Here is a 17,354-nt window from a genome sequence, read left to right on the forward strand (position 1 = left end):
GGCTAATAACTTCCACCCCAACATTTGTAATTTCAACATTTCCGCATGAACCAAGTGTGCCTCCTGAATAAAAACAATGTCTAAATGTAATCTATTACAGTACAGCAATATTTTCCTTTGCTTCGCAGGGGAGTTAAAGCCCCCCACGTTTAAGGATCCAATCTTAATTTCAGCCATTACGTATACACATGCATTGTAAACTGAATTGTAAGGTATCCAGGGCGAGGGAAAGTGTAACCAGTATAGGGAGGAGGAGAGACACTGGGAAGGCAACAGAGGGGGGGGGGGGGGAGGGACACATAGACAAAGACAAAACATTAAAGAACACGACTAGCGCGTTCAGAACAGTTATGAAACATTCACATAACTCCCGGAAGCCCGGAAAAACTTGGAGCACCCATAGGTGCAGGGACCAAACCAACATAAACCCGGAGCATTACTCCCTCCGTGCCCGGAGAGAAATAAGAACCTGAAACCTCTTCTGAAAGCGGGACAACATGTGATGGAGCCGGAGCTTTATATGGACATAAATGACAAAAATTGCAAAAACCTGAGCCTCAGGCTACAGGTCAGAACAGTATGCAGGCGGTGAGCAGCATTCGTGGAGGGACAAAACTGGTGATATCCGCATGGTCAGTTAGTGTCAGAGATGTCTGTACCTGAGCGAGAGTGACCTTCGCATAGGAAATCCGCAGCGTCATCCAGGGTGGTGAAGTCATAATGTCTATTCTTGTCGAAGATCCTTAACTTAGCAGGATAAATCAGTGCAAACTTTTTCTTGTCAGCAATAAGCCGGGAGCAGATAGGGGAGAAGGCACGACGTGCTTTCGTCAATTCAGCAGAAAAGTCTTGAAAAAGCCTAAGGTTTTTACCTTCCCAATTCAGGACAGGCTGTTTCCTGGAGGCACGCCATATTTCCAACTTATGTGTGTAACTCAGACATTTAAAGATGGTCACTCTGGGGCGGGTATCATTCTGGCGGGGAGGGGGGCCAATACGATGCACCCGTTCTATAACCATTTCTTTACAGGCATCCTGAATGCCAAGGAGGGTGGGTAAAGTGTTAGTGACAAAATTCTCCAAGGAGGCCCCTTTCAGGGATTCAGGGAGACCCACAATCCTAATGTTATTACGTCTGGAATGATTTTTAATTTCCTCCAGCTTGTTAATAAAGGCATAGTTGTCTTTTTCAAGACGTTTTATTTCAAACTGCATATCAGCAATATTGTGGGTTATGGAGCCTATCCGGTTCTCCGCAGTGGAAACCCATGCATTTAAGTAACGGGCCCATGGTGGTTGAGATGGCGTCCACCAGATCCCCATATAGAAGCGGGCTGTCACCGTGTCTGGAGGAGGTTTCCGGAGTGCAGTCCTGCGTGTCCGACACAGACTTTTTGGACGCCGGGGAGTGATCACGGGAGACACCGTCTGGTGCCATGACAGGAACCGCTCCTCTCTTCACTTGTAGCAGCGCCTGCTGCTGCGAGTGCGGCGGCTGCATGGAAGTTACAAATTTGGGCATCACAAGTATACCCCAGGTGGGGAGGGTTGAAGTGGTGAGGTTTGGAGGCGGTTAAGCCTTGCAAAAGTGGCAAAGTAGCCGGGCATGGAGCGGAGCTGTGAGAATGAGCAGCTCACTCCATGCACCCGGAACCGGGAGTGTGAAAAGTTCAATTTTAGTCTCATCTGACCAGAGTACCTTCCTCCATACATTTGGGGAGTCATCCACATGTCTTTTTGCAAACTCAAACTGCCTTCTTATTTTTAACACTAAGTAATAGCTATTTTCTGGCCATTCTTCCATATAGCCCAGCTCTATGGATTGTACGGCTTATTGTGGTCACATGCGCAGATACACCAGTCTCTGCTGTGGAACTCTGCAGCTCCTTCAGGGTTACCTTTGGTCTCTGTGCTGCCTCTCTGATTAATGCCCTCCTTGCCCGGTCTGTGAGATTTGGTGGCTGGCCCCCTTTTGGCAGGTTTGTTGTAGTATCATGTTCTTTCCATTTGAAGATGATGAATTTGATGGTGCTCCGGGGGATCATCAAAGATTTGGATATTTTTATAACCCAAACCTGACTTGTACTTCTTAACCACTTTGTCGCCGACTTGTTTGGAGTGCTCCTTGGTCTTCATGGTGTGATGCCTCTTGTTTAGTGGTGTTTAAGCCTCTGGGGCCTTTTAGAAAAGGTGTGTTTATACTGACATATCATATGACACTTAGATTGCACACAGGTGGACTTCATTTCACTAATTATGTGACTTCTGAAGGTAATTGGTTGCACTGGAACTTTTTAGGGGCTTCATAGCAAAGGGGGTGAATACATGCACATGCCAATTTTCAAATTTTTATTTATAAAAATTATTTTTAATATACATTTTTCTCATTTCACTTCACCAACTTAGACTATTTTGTGCTACCCATCACATAAAATTCAGATAAAAAAAATTAAATTACAGGTTGTAATGTAACAAAATAGGTAAAAAGCCAAAGGGGGAGAATACTTTAGCAAAGCACTGTATAGGTGATATAATATGCCAATTTTGCTACAGTAAAATGATGATAGAATCAATAATGTTTTGCTTAGTATTTTTCAATTAATATATATATATATATATATATATATATATATATATATACATATATACCATATTCCAACAGCCGGCACTCTCTGGATAGCTTGTAAATACTTGGCCAAGGTGCTCTCCTATGGGTCGCTCAGATCCCTAGCAGGGCCAGCTCCGGGGCTTCTGGCGCCCCGGGCGGCACTAGGGGGCGTGGCTTTGTACAGGGGGCGTGGTCATTTACGCCCCCTGTACAGACTGAATTGCTGTGCGGTGCGCGATGACGTCATCGCACACCGCACAGTAAAGGACCTCTCCAGGAAGGGAAAGTAGACGCGTACGCGTCTAGTTTCCCTTTGCAGTGGCCGGGGGCAGCGGGCAGCGGGGGGCACACACCAGCAGCGGATCTTGCCCTGGTGCGGCGCCCTCTGGAGGGCGCCCTGCGCCCTCCGGAAGGCGGCGCTCCGGGCAAAAGTACTGCTTACCCATGGCAAGATCCGCTACTGATCCCTAGATACCAATCACAATGCAAGGAGGCACTCCTGGACTTCCAAATAGGTGAAGAAAATGTGGTGACTTAATTCAACGTTTCGGAGAACTGCCCCCCGTCATCATGTGTGTGTCCTGATGACGGGGGGCAGTTCCCCGAAACGTTGAATTAAATCACTGCATTTTCTTCACCTATTTGGAAGTCCAGGAGTGCCTCCTTGCATTGTGATTGGTATATATATATATATATATATATATATATTTTTTTTTTTTTTTGCACCATTTGGAGCTATAGTTGCAGTGTCTACCACACATAAGTTACCTGGATGCTTGGGTTTATTTATTGATACAGAAGTGCTTTCTTAAACATTCACTTTTTGTAAAATAATTATTTATTTATAATGTACTAGTAAATGTTATAGCACTTTTACAGTAAATCCTACCTTAGAATTCTTTTATTTAAATTTTGACATGCTTTAAGAAAATGCAAAATGTTGGTGATTCCACAAATTCAGATGAAAAGCTTGATGCTAATGTGTACTGTTTTTTTAAAATCCAACAAAGATACTGTAACAACAATTTTATATTTTATTTTCTCACTTCAAGCATGGCCAACTACTACCGGTAAGGAAGATAAACCACACATTAAAATGTATTCATTTATTTCTAGAAATCACATTTAAACTGTCAGTTAAAGGGGAAGATGTGGTGATAGGATCAAGAATTCTAAATGTTTCCCAGGCCACTCTCTTTTTTTATTTTGTTAAAAAGAAAATCCCCAATATAAACAAAGGAGTTCCGGCCTCTTACATAAAACATTACTAAAATTCCCATTCAAAATTAATCTAAAATGGCTGTTGCACTAGTTACTATTAGATTTAAATTGCTTTTGATCTGTTAACACTTAGAATAGTCTGTCTGTCTATCTATCTATCTATCTATCTATCTATCTATCTATCTATCTATCTATCTATTGTGGCAGGATGAAGTGACACATGGATTCTGTGCTAAGCAGGAAGGTTTTGCCCACACAGGAAAGGAAAGGCAGGTGTGAGCATACCTAAGAGCTGCAGAGTAGAGTCAGTCTGGAAGACTGTGGCAGCCAGAACAGGCTGCAGCCTGTGTATCCAGCCCATGTGTGGGCAGGAAAGCCAGTCAGAGCTCAGAGTGCAAGTTAGCCATTGGGGCTCAGCAGGCCTGTGTCAAAACCTGTAGGAGAAAGGGAAGACCACCAAACTCAGTGACTGAGCTTATGCTACTGAGGAGAAGCCAGGCCAGTGAGCCTCGAATGTGAGTAGGCTAGGAAGCTGGAGTATATACCAGCAGAAGTCAGGGATTACCAGAAAACTAAGACTGTATGTGACTATTTGTGGTTGCCAAGCCAGGCTGAAGCCTGTGATACATGTGCAAGAAGCAGGCAAGACTGTAAACTTTTATATATATTGGTAGATAATCAATTAGCTTAGTGATATCATTCAGGTGCTCGAAAGGGAGGGGTATTTCTAAGCAAGAAAAAAAGCCATTTGTTTCCCCCAGCACCCTGAATTATAACCGTAACCAGATATAAATTCCACATGATAACAGAATTCAGAGATCTTCGTTACACATATTTGCGCAAATGTGTGAATAAGCCCCAAAGCCGCATTAAGGCGTCTCTGTATATTTGGGGTCCCTAGCGCTATATCTAGGTGCATGGTGTGGCACCCCAAAACACCAGCATAAGCCAGAAAACCCAGCGTGGCATACCAGGGAAAAAACTATAGTGTTAATAAATTAGTATTTAGGAAGCCGAAGCTATAGAGAAAGTGATACAAAATGAAATGCAATTAAAATAGAGAAATAGTGTTAAGAAATGAATAAGTGAAAAGTGTTAATAGAATGTAAAGGTATGCCACACTAAGGCCATCCAGCTCAGCCAGTCCAGAGGCACCACACCTCACACCTCCATTACCCCAATCTGGGTCTAAGATTAACCAGCAAGGAGCCACATGATAATGGCTCCTTACTACAATATGTTTAAGCTAAGAGCTACCTACCTTGGAGCAACCCCATAATGCTCCCTGTGGCATGTCAGGGACTGCACCTCCTCCTAATGCAGGAACCTCTCTGCCTCTCACAACAAACACATATATTGGTAGATGCTCAATTAGCTTAGTGATATCATTCAGGTGCTCGAAATGGAGGGGTATTTCTAAGCAAGAAAAAAAGCCATTTGTTTCTCCCAGCACCCTGAATCATAACCGTAACAAGATATAAATTCCACATGATAGTGTTAATAAGTTAGTATTTAGGAAGCCGAACCTATAGAGAAAGTGATACAAATGAAATGCAATTAAAATAGAGAAATAGTGTTAAGAAATGAACAAGTGAAAAGTGTTAATAGAATGTAAAGGTATGCCACACTAAGGCCACCCGACCAAAGACCCTAAAAATGTTTTTCCTTGTGTGACCGCTCCCCATCCTCGGAGGCTCGCGTCCGTGGTAACCAGGATCCAATCCTGAATTCCGAACCTGCGACCCTCCAAGAGGTGAGCACTTTGCAACCACCACAGGAGGGACACTCTGGTCCCTGGGGACATAGTTATTTTCTGATGTAAGTGCAGATGAAACCCAGACCACTTGTACAGAAGGTCCCATTGAAAAGTCCTTGCCTGGAACCTTCCAAAGGGAATGGCCTCGTAGGCCGCCACCATTTTCCCCAGAACTCGAGTGCATTGGTGAACTGACACCCTTTTCGGTTTTAGCAGGTCTCTGACCATGTTCTGGATGTCTTGAGCTTTCTCTACTGCGAGGAAGACCTTAATTTGTTCCGTATCCAGTATCATACCTAGGAACGGTAATCGAGTTGTTGGAATCAACTGTGACTTAGGTAGATTTAGAATCCAACCGTGTTGCTGGAGCACTCTCAGAGAGAGTGCCACACTGCTCAGCAATTTCTCCCTTGATCTTGCCTTTATCAGGAGATCGTCCAAGTATGGGATAATTGTGACTCCATGCTTGCGCAGGACCACCATCCTTTCCGTCATTATCTTGGTGAAAATCCTCGGGCCGTGGAAAGTCCAAACGGCAACGTCTGAAATTGGTAATGACAATCCTGTACAGCGAATCTCAGGTATTCCAGATGGGGGGTTATATATGGGGACATGAAGGTATGCATCCTTTATGTCCAGAGACACCATAAACTCCCCCTCCTCCATGTTGGCTATTATCGCTCTGAGAGATTCCATTTTCAATTTGAATCTTTTTATGTACAGGTTTAGGGATTTCAGATTCAAAATAGGTCTGACCGAACCGTCCGGTTTCGGGACCACAAATAGGGTTGAATAGTAACCTCTTCCCTGCTGGTGCAGGGGAACCTTGATTATCACTTGCTGTATACACAGCGTTTGAATTGCAGCTAACACTACATCCCTTTCCGATGTGGCAACTGGTAGGGCCGATTTGAAAAATCGGCTTGGGGGCACCTCCTCGAATTCCAATTTGTAACCCTGGGAAACTATTTCCAACACCCAGGGATTCAGGTCCGAACTGACCCAGGCCTGACTGAAAAGTCGAAGACGTGCCCCCACCGGTGCGGACTCCCTGAGGGGAGCCTCAGCATCATGCTGTGGTTTTTGGAGCAGCCCGGGAGGACTTTTGTTCCTGGGCACCTGCCGAAGCAGGTGCTCTCTTGCCTCTGCCCTTTCCTCTGGCGAGGAAAGAGGATCCCCGACCTCTTTTGGACTTGTGCGACCGAAAAGACTGCATCTGATAGGGTGTTATTTTATTTTGCTGTTGGGGAATATATGGTAAAACATTTGATTTACCTGCAGCGGAAACCAAGTCCGTCAGCCCATCCCCAAACAATATATCGCCCTTATAGGGTAGTACTTCCATATGTTTCTTGGAATCCGCATCACCCGTCCATTGGCGAGTCCTTAAGGATCTTCTCGCTGAGACAGACATGGCATTGGCCCTAGAAGCTAGAAATCCAATGTCCCTTTGAGCATCCCTCATAAATAATACTGCATCTATAATATGAGCTAGAGTTAGGAATATAGTATCCTTATCCATATTATCAAATTGATCTGTCAGCTCATCTGTCCAAGCTGCAATTGCGCTACACACCCATGCCGACGCAATTGTCGGTCTTATCACAGCACCCGTATGAGAATAAATACACTTTAAGGTAGTTTCTTGCCTGCGATCTGCAGGGTCCTTAAGGGCCACTGTGTCAGGAGACGGTAGCGCCACTTTCTTTGACAAGCGCGTCAGGGCCTTTGTCCACAGTGGGGGCTGATTCCCAAATCACCCTGTCCTGTTTAGGGAAAGGGTATGCCATATAAATTCTTTTGGGGATCTGCGGTCTCTTATCCGGAGTCTCCCAAGCTTTTCCAAAGAATTAATTTAATTCATGAGATGTGGGAAAGTTAATAATCTGTTTCTTTTCCTTAAACATGTGTACCCTTGTGTAGGGGACCGAGGGTTCATCCACAATATGCAACACATCCCTTATTGCCACAATCATACACTGAATAGTTTTTGTCACCCTAGGGTGCAATTTTACTTCGTCATAGTCGACACTGGAATCAGAATCCGTGTCGGTAGTAGAGTCTTGTGTTAAGGGACGCTTTTGAGACCCCGACGGGCCCTGTGAGTCGGTCCAATCTGAGGATTGACCCCCTGATGTTCCCCCTAAATCAGCCTCATCAAGCCTTTTATGTAAAGATGCCACACTTGCATTCAACATATGCCACATGTCCATCCAATCTGGAGTCGGCACAGCCGACGGGGACACACCACTCATTTGCTCCACCTCCTCCTTGGAGAAGCCTTCCGCCTCAGACATGTCGACACACACGTACTGACACCCCACACACACAGGGATTAACCTATAAGGGGACAAAACCCCAACCAGGTCCTAAGGAGAGACAGAGAATGAGTATGCCAGCACACACCAGCGCTTAAAAACACTGGAAAAGTATGTCCAGATAGCGCTTTTTATATATATTATTCCAATTCTCACTCACTGCGTCGCCAATGTGCCCCCCTCCTCTTTTTTCCAGCCTGTGTAGTTCAGCAGGGGAGAGATCAGCGAGCCAGCGTTTTCCTCATGCAGCCTCTGTGGAGAAAATGGCGCTGGTTAGTGCTGAGGATCAAGCCCCACCCACCCGACAGCGGGCTTCGGTCCCAGTAATTTTTCAAAAAATGGCGGGGGATTGTGGATTTACTGCCTCTGCAGTCTAATCCAACTATATTTGTGGCAAAATGTGAGGTTTATTGCTGCCCAGGGCGCCCCCCCCTGCGCCCTGCACCCTTCAGTGCTGCTCTGTGTGTGTGTGACTGGGAGCAATGCCGCGTAGCTTACCGCTGCGCGCCTTACCTCATGAAGATCTGATGTCTTCTGCCGCCTAAGATGTATTCTGCCTTCTTTATCCGGCTTCTATCTTCGGCATCTGTGAGGAGGACGGCGGTGCGGCTCCGGAACGAACCCCAGGTGAGACCTGTGTTCCAACTCCCTCTGGAGCTAATGGTGTTCAGTAGCCTTAGAAGCAGTGCCCAACTCGACAAGCCAGCTCTGCTTCTCTCTCCTTGGTCCCACGATGCAGGGAGCCTGTTGCCAGCAGGACTCCCTGAAAATAAAAAACCTAACAAAATTATTTTTCCACAGAAAACACTGGAGAGCTCTCTGCTCTCTGGGCATAAGATCTAACTGAGGTCTGGAGGAGGGGCATAGAGGGAGGAGCCAGTGCACACCCATAGTCAAAGTTCTTTTTAGGTGCCCTATCTCCTGCGGAGCCCGTCTATACCCCATGGTCCTTATGGAGTCCCCAGCATCCTCTAGGACGTAAGAGAAAATATATTAATTATGCCATTAGTGGGGCTGCACTTCTTTATCTATCTTCATAAACTTCTATGTAGAACCAACCTTAGTTTAAATTGCTTTGCTGAGAGATGAGTTAGAAAACATACAACATATTGGCCCTCATTCCGAGTTGATCGGTCGCAAGGCGAATTTAGCAGAGTTACACACGCTAAGCCGCCGCCTACTGGGAGTGTATCTTAGCATCTTAAATTTGCGACCGATTTATTCGCAATATTGCGATCACATACTACTTAGCAGTTTTAGAGTAGCTCCACACTTACTCTGCCTGTGCGATCAGTTCAGTGCTTGTCGTTCCTGGTTTGACGTCATAAACACACCCAGCGTTCGCCCAGACACTCCCCCGTTTCTCCGGCCACTCCTGCGTTTTTTCCGGAAACGGTAGCGTTTTTATCCACACGCCCATAAAACGCCGTGTTTCCGCCCAGTAACACCCATTTCCTGTCAATCACACTACGATCGCCGGAGCGATGAAAAAGCCGTGAGTAAAAATCCTTTCTTCATAGCAAAATTACTTGGCGCAGTTGCAGTGCGATTATTGCGCATGCGTACTAAGCGGATTTTCACTGCAATGCGATGAAAAAGAACGAGCGAACGACTCGGAATGAGGGCCATTGTTTAAAATACATTAGAATTAAATTAGAATTAACATTGCTTTTTTTTCTCACTTTGATGTACCAGAGATGGCTTTGAGGTTGGTAAATGGAGGGAGACGATGTGCTGGTCGTGTGGAAGTCTTCTATAATGGACAGTGGGGGACAGTGTGTGATGATAGCTGGGATCTCAAGGATGCACTGGTTGTATGTCAGCAACTAGGCTGTGGAACTGCTGTCACATCCCATCCCAATGCATTTTTTGGCCAAGGCCAAGGACCAATCATGATGGATGATGTGGCCTGTAGAGGTGACGAATATTCTTTATGGCAATGCCCCCACCCAGGAATGAAAAAACACAACTGTGGACATCATGAAGATGCTGGGGTCACCTGTTCAGGTATAGCTTAATGGAAATTATTACTTTTAGCACTATACATATCAATTATTTATTCATATATGTTTCATAGTTTTAATAAAAAGTTTTTATTTTGATATAATGGGGTATCCAATTATGGGTTCGCCGATGGCTATTCAGTAAGCTCCCTGATAGCCTGGCGCTCATCACCTGATTTTTTTTTTCAGCCAGCGTGCCTGCAAAAATACATAGGTCTACGACATTTGGTAGGACCTATGGGGGGTAATTCCAAGTTGATCGCAGCAGGATTTTTGATAGCAACTGGGCAAAACCATGTGCACTGCAGGGGAGGCAGATATAACATGTGCAGAAAGAGTTAGATTTGGGTGGGTTATTTTGTTTCTGTGCAGGGTAAATACTGGCTGCTTTATTTTTACACTGCAAATTAGATTGCAGATTGAACACACCACACCCAAATCTAACTCTCTCTGCACATGCTATATCTGCCTCCCCTGCAGTACACATGGTTTTGCCCAGTTGCTATCAAAAATCCTGCTGCGATCAACTTGGAATTACCCCCTATGTATTTTTGCATGAAAAACATGGACCAGCGGAAAAAAAAAAGGGAAAAATATTCTAAAATCTAAAAAAAACTAAACATTTTTGCAGGCACAACATTTTCTGGGCTACTTGGATACTTGGATACTTAAAGGTAAAAGCAAATAAGTACACCAAACTTTTCTGTCACAAATTTAATGCAATGTTGATGCACTACATGTAGCAGTAGCATACAGCAGCAATAAAAACATGTCATTTTCACAATATTTTACTACTTAGAACCAGTGACGTGCGGTGAGGTCTGTGGCTGGGGAGGCACTGGATGAATCACTAGCGCACCCCCACCCAGTGTAATAAAAAAGAAAATATATTTTAAAAAATGGGGCTCCCCATATTTAAGAAAACCAGCAGCAGGCTGAACCAGCCAGGGGGACTAATGCCATAGCAGGGGAGTGGTTCCCCTGCCATAGCATTAAACACCCCCCAAGCCAGTCAGCCCAGGGCTGAAATTACTCGGAAAGTGGGGACCCCAAAAAAATTGGATGGGGTCCCCCCTCCCAAGCATTAATCAGCACTGGAGTGAAAGCCCAGTGCTATGGTGGTGGTGGGTGCGGGGTGTATGCCATGCTAATATTGTTCTTTACATGGGGCCTACAGGTTTCAGCAAGCCTGCCACAGCATGCCGGCACTTGTAGAACTACAAGTGCCAGCATGCCCGTACATAAAGTGCCTGCTGGCACCTGTACTTCTCAAGTAAAGAAAATATTAAAATAAACACACAACACATTTAAAAAAAAAAAGTTTTTTTGTACAGGGTCTTTACCTGGGTGGGCGGTGGACTTTGTGCAGCTCTTTTGCATGGCCGCCACCTCCCCAGGACTTCCACTGTGTCTTCTGGCTTCACCAGGTGATCAGCGGCCGTTAAGCTCTTTTGCATGGCTGCCGCACATCCAGTACTTCCACAGCGTCTTCAGGCTTCACCTGGTGAGCTGCGGCCGTTAAGCTCTATTGAATGGCCGCCGCCCATCAAGGACTTCCATGGTGTCTTCTTGCTACCGGTGCTCTTCTTTGCTCCTCCTCCGCCATCAGACTTACAGCCACTCCCTCGCACTGACTTATAAGTCAGCCAGAGAGGGCGGAGCGATGGCCATCTTGAATTTCCAAAATGGCACCTCAGCACCATTTTTGAAATTGGCACCATTGCCAAACTAAAAATACTAAATTGCAGCAGTGGCGGTTCTTGCCACGGGCAAGCAGGACTTTTGCCCGGGGCGCCGCCTTCCGGAGGGCGCTGGCGCCTTCCGGAGGGCGCCGCACCGTGGCAAGATCCGCCACTGCTGCCCGCTGTGTCCCCCCTCTGCCTCCGCTGCCCGCTGCCGTCCCCGTCCTCGGCGCCTCCTGTGAAGGGAACTAGACGCTATGCGTCTAGTTTCCCTTCGTGGAGAGTAACTGCTGAGCGGTGCGCGATGACGTCATCGCGCACCGCACAGCAAAGGTCCTATCCACGAAGGGAACTAGACGCATAGCGTCTAGTTTCTCTTCGTGGAGAGGACCTTTTGCTGTGCGGTGCGCGATGACGTCATCGCGCACCGCTCAGCTTTCAAGCGGCGCTTTCAATGTACAGGGGGCGTGACTCACCACGCCCCCTGTATTAGACCACGCCCCTTTCCTGCCCGGGGCGCTCTGCGCCCTTGAACCGGCCCTGATTGCAGCCAGGCAGGGACTGGATCCCCTCGGATCCAGACCTGCCGCTAACGCCTGCACCTCCACCTCCACCGCCACTATACCCGCACTGCCGCCGCCAACATCTGTACAGCTGCTGCCGCCGCATATGCTTCCCCCCCCCAACCACCCAGTGATGATTGACAGCGGATCCAGTGATGGAGCCGCTTGCCAATCACATCCCTCCTCACTGACAGGGGCGTGCTTTCGTGGGTGAATACATGTCCCTGTGTCACAGCAGTACTTCTAATGGTGCCGCTTCTTCATTGATTTCCAATGGGCTTTTACATCCCGCAGCATGGCCCCACCCCCCACTTTAACCCCTGTCCTATTGACTACGGGAGGCACCACTACCGGTGCCTTCCAAAGTCAATTTAAAAGCTATATTGCTTTATATAATATGAAGCAGATACTTATGACACAGAATGTGTCATAAGTATCTTCTTTGTATTATTATAATCATTAATGGAATCATTAATGGCAGGGGAGGCACCGTTTGTTAAACCTATATATATGCACCAGACTATTTTTGCTGGTTTTGGATTTGGTTTTGGTTCTAATGCATGGTCCGGTTTTGGATTCAGTTTTGTGTTTCAGCTGTGACTGTTTTTGGTTTTGGATTTTTTCCAAAAATTAACATAAAAAGCTAAAATCACATAATTTGGGCCTGTTTTTGTTTCTACAGTATTATTAACCTCAATAATATTAAATTTCACTCATCTCCAGTCAAGTTTGAACACCTCACCGTTCACAATATTGTTTTCATACAGTTTAGGCCAAAAGGTTGCACCGAGGTAGCTGGATGACTGAGCTAAGCGAAAGCAGTGGGCGGCACAAGCATGTGGCACTTTAACTTCCAACGTGGCACATCTAGGAAACATAATGGCACTGCAGTGGCAGACAGGGTGGCAGTTTAATAAACCATACAAATGTTTGTCATCAAAGTCAGAAATGCTCCAAACAGCAAATAATGAAAAAACAAAAGGTGCAAGAAGGAATTGTCCTTGGACCCTCCCACCCACCCATATGTTGCATATATTAAACAGGACATACACAGTTTAACAAACCAATCATTTCAGCAGCAGGGACTAACACTTGTGGCTGAAATAATTGGTTTGTTTGGGACCCCACATAACATTTTTTTTTTAGAAAGACTACCTCCGTAATGAGGATGTTTTACTCTTGAAAAATAAATGTCATGTCTTCGGTGCAAATGGCGTAACATGGAGGAGGTGTCTAGATGGCTAACATTCCTAGTTCTACAAATTTTGGTCTCACAAATGGGGCAGATGTTTTCTTAAACATTGTCAAGATTGGGGTAAAAATACTGCCACACCCAAGAGTGGTGTGTTTTTTTGGTCTTCAGCCCAGGCATCACAGTGGCTTTCTTTTTATCACGGTCAACAATTGCAGCCACCGGTTGCTGACTTACACAAACAACATAATCATCATCAACATCTTCAGTGTCAGATAGTACTAATACACACATATCCCCTTATCCTGTTCAACTTCCACACACAAATCCTCAATTTCTATTATGTCCTCCTCCTCATCATCACCATTTTTACTTTTACTGCTCCCCACATGTGCAGATGGTGCAGAAATGGTGGAAAGAGGTGAAAGGGGCTTCTCTATGAGGACAGTGTGAGAAATGTCAGACTCATACAGTACATAGTTAATGTGGACACCCCTAGACGTTCCTGAAGAATGTCTGATGGTTCTGATTCTGAATGCACATTTACTGCCTCTGCAGCTAACTTTCTTTTTAATTTATTTTCTTAAAATGTCTTAATTACATGCCCAGACTTAAGCCCTCTATGCCCCTGGTCATCAGCTTTAGTAGATGTTGATGGACTTGTATCGTCATGACTGCTGTCAGCAACTGCACCACTAGTATGTGCTTCCTACTCTCCTCTCAATTGTCTGTCCTCCATATATTTCAACAAACACAAGTGATGTACACAAAATTTGTTAAAAAAATGTAAGACCTTCAGTGAAGCACAATACATGTATGAATCAGAAATAGTAATTAAACACTGCAGTTTAATATCACCAACAGTGTGGCACAGTACATGTATGAGTCAGAGATAATCGAACACTGCAGTTTAAATTCACCAACAATGTCACACAATACTTGTATGAGTAAGAAATTAATATATTACTGTGGTACAAACTTCAACCACAGCGTCACACAATGTGTGTGTACATCAGAAACAGTAATCGAACACTGTGGTTGACCTTCACCAACAGTGTTGAACAATATACGTGCATGTGCACGAATTAATAATATTCTGCGGTCTGATTGGCAGAGTCACAGTACTTATGAAAATAAAATAAAAATTGTATAGTACACTGGGGTACAGCACAAACAAAAAAAATATATATTTTTAGGCTTTTTGTTTTTAGCTTTAATTAACTTAATTTTACACTGGACCAGAGCCCCTGGATGGATGGACAGATCACCCCTTTCAGATACAGCAGACAGCACCTCTGGACTGATACAGCAGACAGGGCACCCCTGGACTGATACAGCAGAAAGGGCACCCCTGGACTGATACAGCAGACAGGGCACCCCTGGACTGATACAGCAGACAGGGCACCCCTGGACTGATACAGCAGACAGGGCACCCCTGGACGATACAGCAGACAGGGCACCCCTGGACTGATACAGCAGACAGGGCACCCCTGGACTGATACAGCAGACAGGGCACCCCTGGACGATACAGCAGACAGGGCACCCCTGGACTGATACAGCAGACAGGGCACCCCATGACTGATACAGCAGACAGGGCACCCCATGACTGATACAGCAGACAGGGCACCCACCCCGCACCATGCCAGAACACCCACCCCACCCCACACCAGGCAACACAGTACTGAGATGGACACATCCATCCAGTACACTCTCCACATCCAGAGTGAAGATGGTGCCAATCACTGGGGACCTTTTATAGATTCCAAAACGCGTTAGAATTTGACAGCTGAATGATGACTTTCAGCCTCGATTTGGGATCTGAGTAAGACGGGAAGTCCTGAGCCTAACTCTGATCTGGCCTCTGATTCCAAATTTCTCTGAGAACCGGACCTGCTCATCTCTAGGTTCCTACTGACACTGGGTCAGCAGGAATAATAACCGGCGCATGTGCCTTTAAAACTCTGAGAACCAGTGGGAGACAGGTCTGGTCATTCAGTCCTTGAAACAGTTGATCAATAACCAATTAGGGGTTCTTGACCATGGGGCAGGAGGCATGGCCATGGTAAACATATTGTATTTAAATTACATATTTATTGTTGCATGTTGTGAAGATACAAAAAAATAAAGGATGCTATCCAAAGGGAACGCTCTTAAAAATTCAGTATGCCAACGCTAATTTATTAATAATACATAAATTGTACTCATAAAATACAATAAACCAATTTAAACACTATTAAAACAGCTCTGCATAGCAGCACATAACAGACAGCAAACACTAGCAATATGGAAATCCACACGATACATTGCGTTCCTGTGGTAATATCTTTAGTGCTTGACAACCAATATGAAGAGTCTCAGCATGTATTATAACCATCTGTAAACTACACAAGGCTGAATGAAATTGATGTCCCTCTATGAAAAGCCCACACAGAGTGCATGATGTTTCCACCTCTCTGTTCGCCACAAGTGGATGCTCACCGTTGGGTCAGTATATTCAGCTAGGACCAGTGATCATTATGCTTTGTCCATTTTTATTGCTGGAGTGGTGGTATATATACAGTTCACAGGGAGGGAGGGCGCAGCTCTCAATGTGAAGCTGGGGCAGTGTGTTTTGTGAAAATTCTCCCATTAGACTGGCTGTTTACTGCTAGATCCGTTGGTCTCGCTGGGACCGGTGATGAACATGCTATATCAGAGTGGTGAGTGGAAGCAGCAGTGTCAGGAGTAGCCCCTAGGGATACAGCACAGCTCTTGGCTGGATGTTATAGCAAATAGCGCTGGCAGGAATTCTTTGGTTGTCAGGACTGTTAGTTGGTGTGCAGAATGGCTGGCAGGCATTAAAAATGGGTCCTTTACGCGTTTCTCCGTTATCCCCCCCTCCAAAAAAAATAAAAAATAAACAACAGTTTCATCAGAAACTGAGTGGGTGAACTCTGGAGACTAAATTTATATCCAAAGGCAACCAATAAATGCAGAGAGATGATTAGTCTTCCACATGTGTATGTGCTCAGCTGTCAGTCCTTAATCATTGATTATTATTGTGCACATAGTAATTGGTTTCTCATTTTTGTGTTTAAATGTTTATAATAATAAAACATCAATATATACAAGGTGATGGCAACATTGCTATCTTCTTATGTACAAAGACATAAAAAGAAAAGGAAGAAACATAATGGCAACACTGTAATCGGCTTATAAGCTCACTTGTGAGAGACATAGGATATTTTTTTACTTCTCATTATCCAAATAACCTGATATAGAGATAGGAAGACAAAACACCACTACTAAAAGACTCATGGCTTTGAGGGCTAATGCTCTATATTGTGGTGCACATAGACCTGTGTTCGAGTCTTACCACAAACTTATATCGGTTTTAAATATTTTTATTATTATTATTATTTTATCATTTCAATGATGTCTATTAAAGCAACCATTTCAAAGTTATTTTAAACAGTCTGAATGCATACAGACAATTGGGATTCTTTCCCCCTTCAACAATATAGAAACATACAGCACAACCACAGTGCCTATAAATACCACACAAGTGGAAAAGTAACTATCTACTAATGACTTGTGATGTGAAATCACTTTATATAAACATCCCCCATAGCCTAGGGTTAGAGGCACTTGAGACCACCATATCCACGGATATTTCTCTTAATATCACTAAATGTAATTTTATTTTAAATGCAGTGTACTCTATTATGACCTATAATTACTTCACGTTCAATACTACATTTTATTTACAGATTCTTGGTGTGGCCATGGGCACCAGTTTCGCCCTGAGTTTAGCTAACATCTATATGGGACTCCTGGAAGACACATATGTGTGGGAGGGTCCATATCAGGCAAACCTGGTGCTTTATGGCTGCTACATCGATGATATGTTCTTTGTCTGGGATGGTGACCAACACCAGGCTGCCCTGTTCCTCGCATATTTCAACTCTAATACTTTTGGGTTATCTTTTATCAGCACTATTCACACTTCATATATCACTTTTCTGGATATTG

General features: G+C 44.8%; 1 protein-coding gene across 1 annotated transcript in view; it reads left to right on the forward strand.

The window, feature by feature from the left end:
• Positions 1 to 9,600: 9,600 nt before the first annotated feature.
• LOC135057366 (deleted in malignant brain tumors 1 protein) overlaps positions 9,601 to 17,354 on the forward strand; it is a 42,937-nt gene continuing 35,183 nt past the window's right edge. Inside the window, exon 1 of the mRNA XM_063963254.1 lies at positions 9,601 to 9,910. Coding sequence (XP_063819324.1) covers positions 9,601 to 9,910 — 310 coding nt within the window. The remainder of the gene's footprint in view (positions 9,911 to 17,354) is intronic.

Source organism: Pseudophryne corroboree, chromosome 3 (assembly GCF_028390025.1).
Source record: "Pseudophryne corroboree isolate aPseCor3 chromosome 3, aPseCor3.hap2, whole genome shotgun sequence".
Taxonomy (NCBI): domain Eukaryota; kingdom Metazoa; phylum Chordata; class Amphibia; order Anura; family Myobatrachidae; genus Pseudophryne; species Pseudophryne corroboree.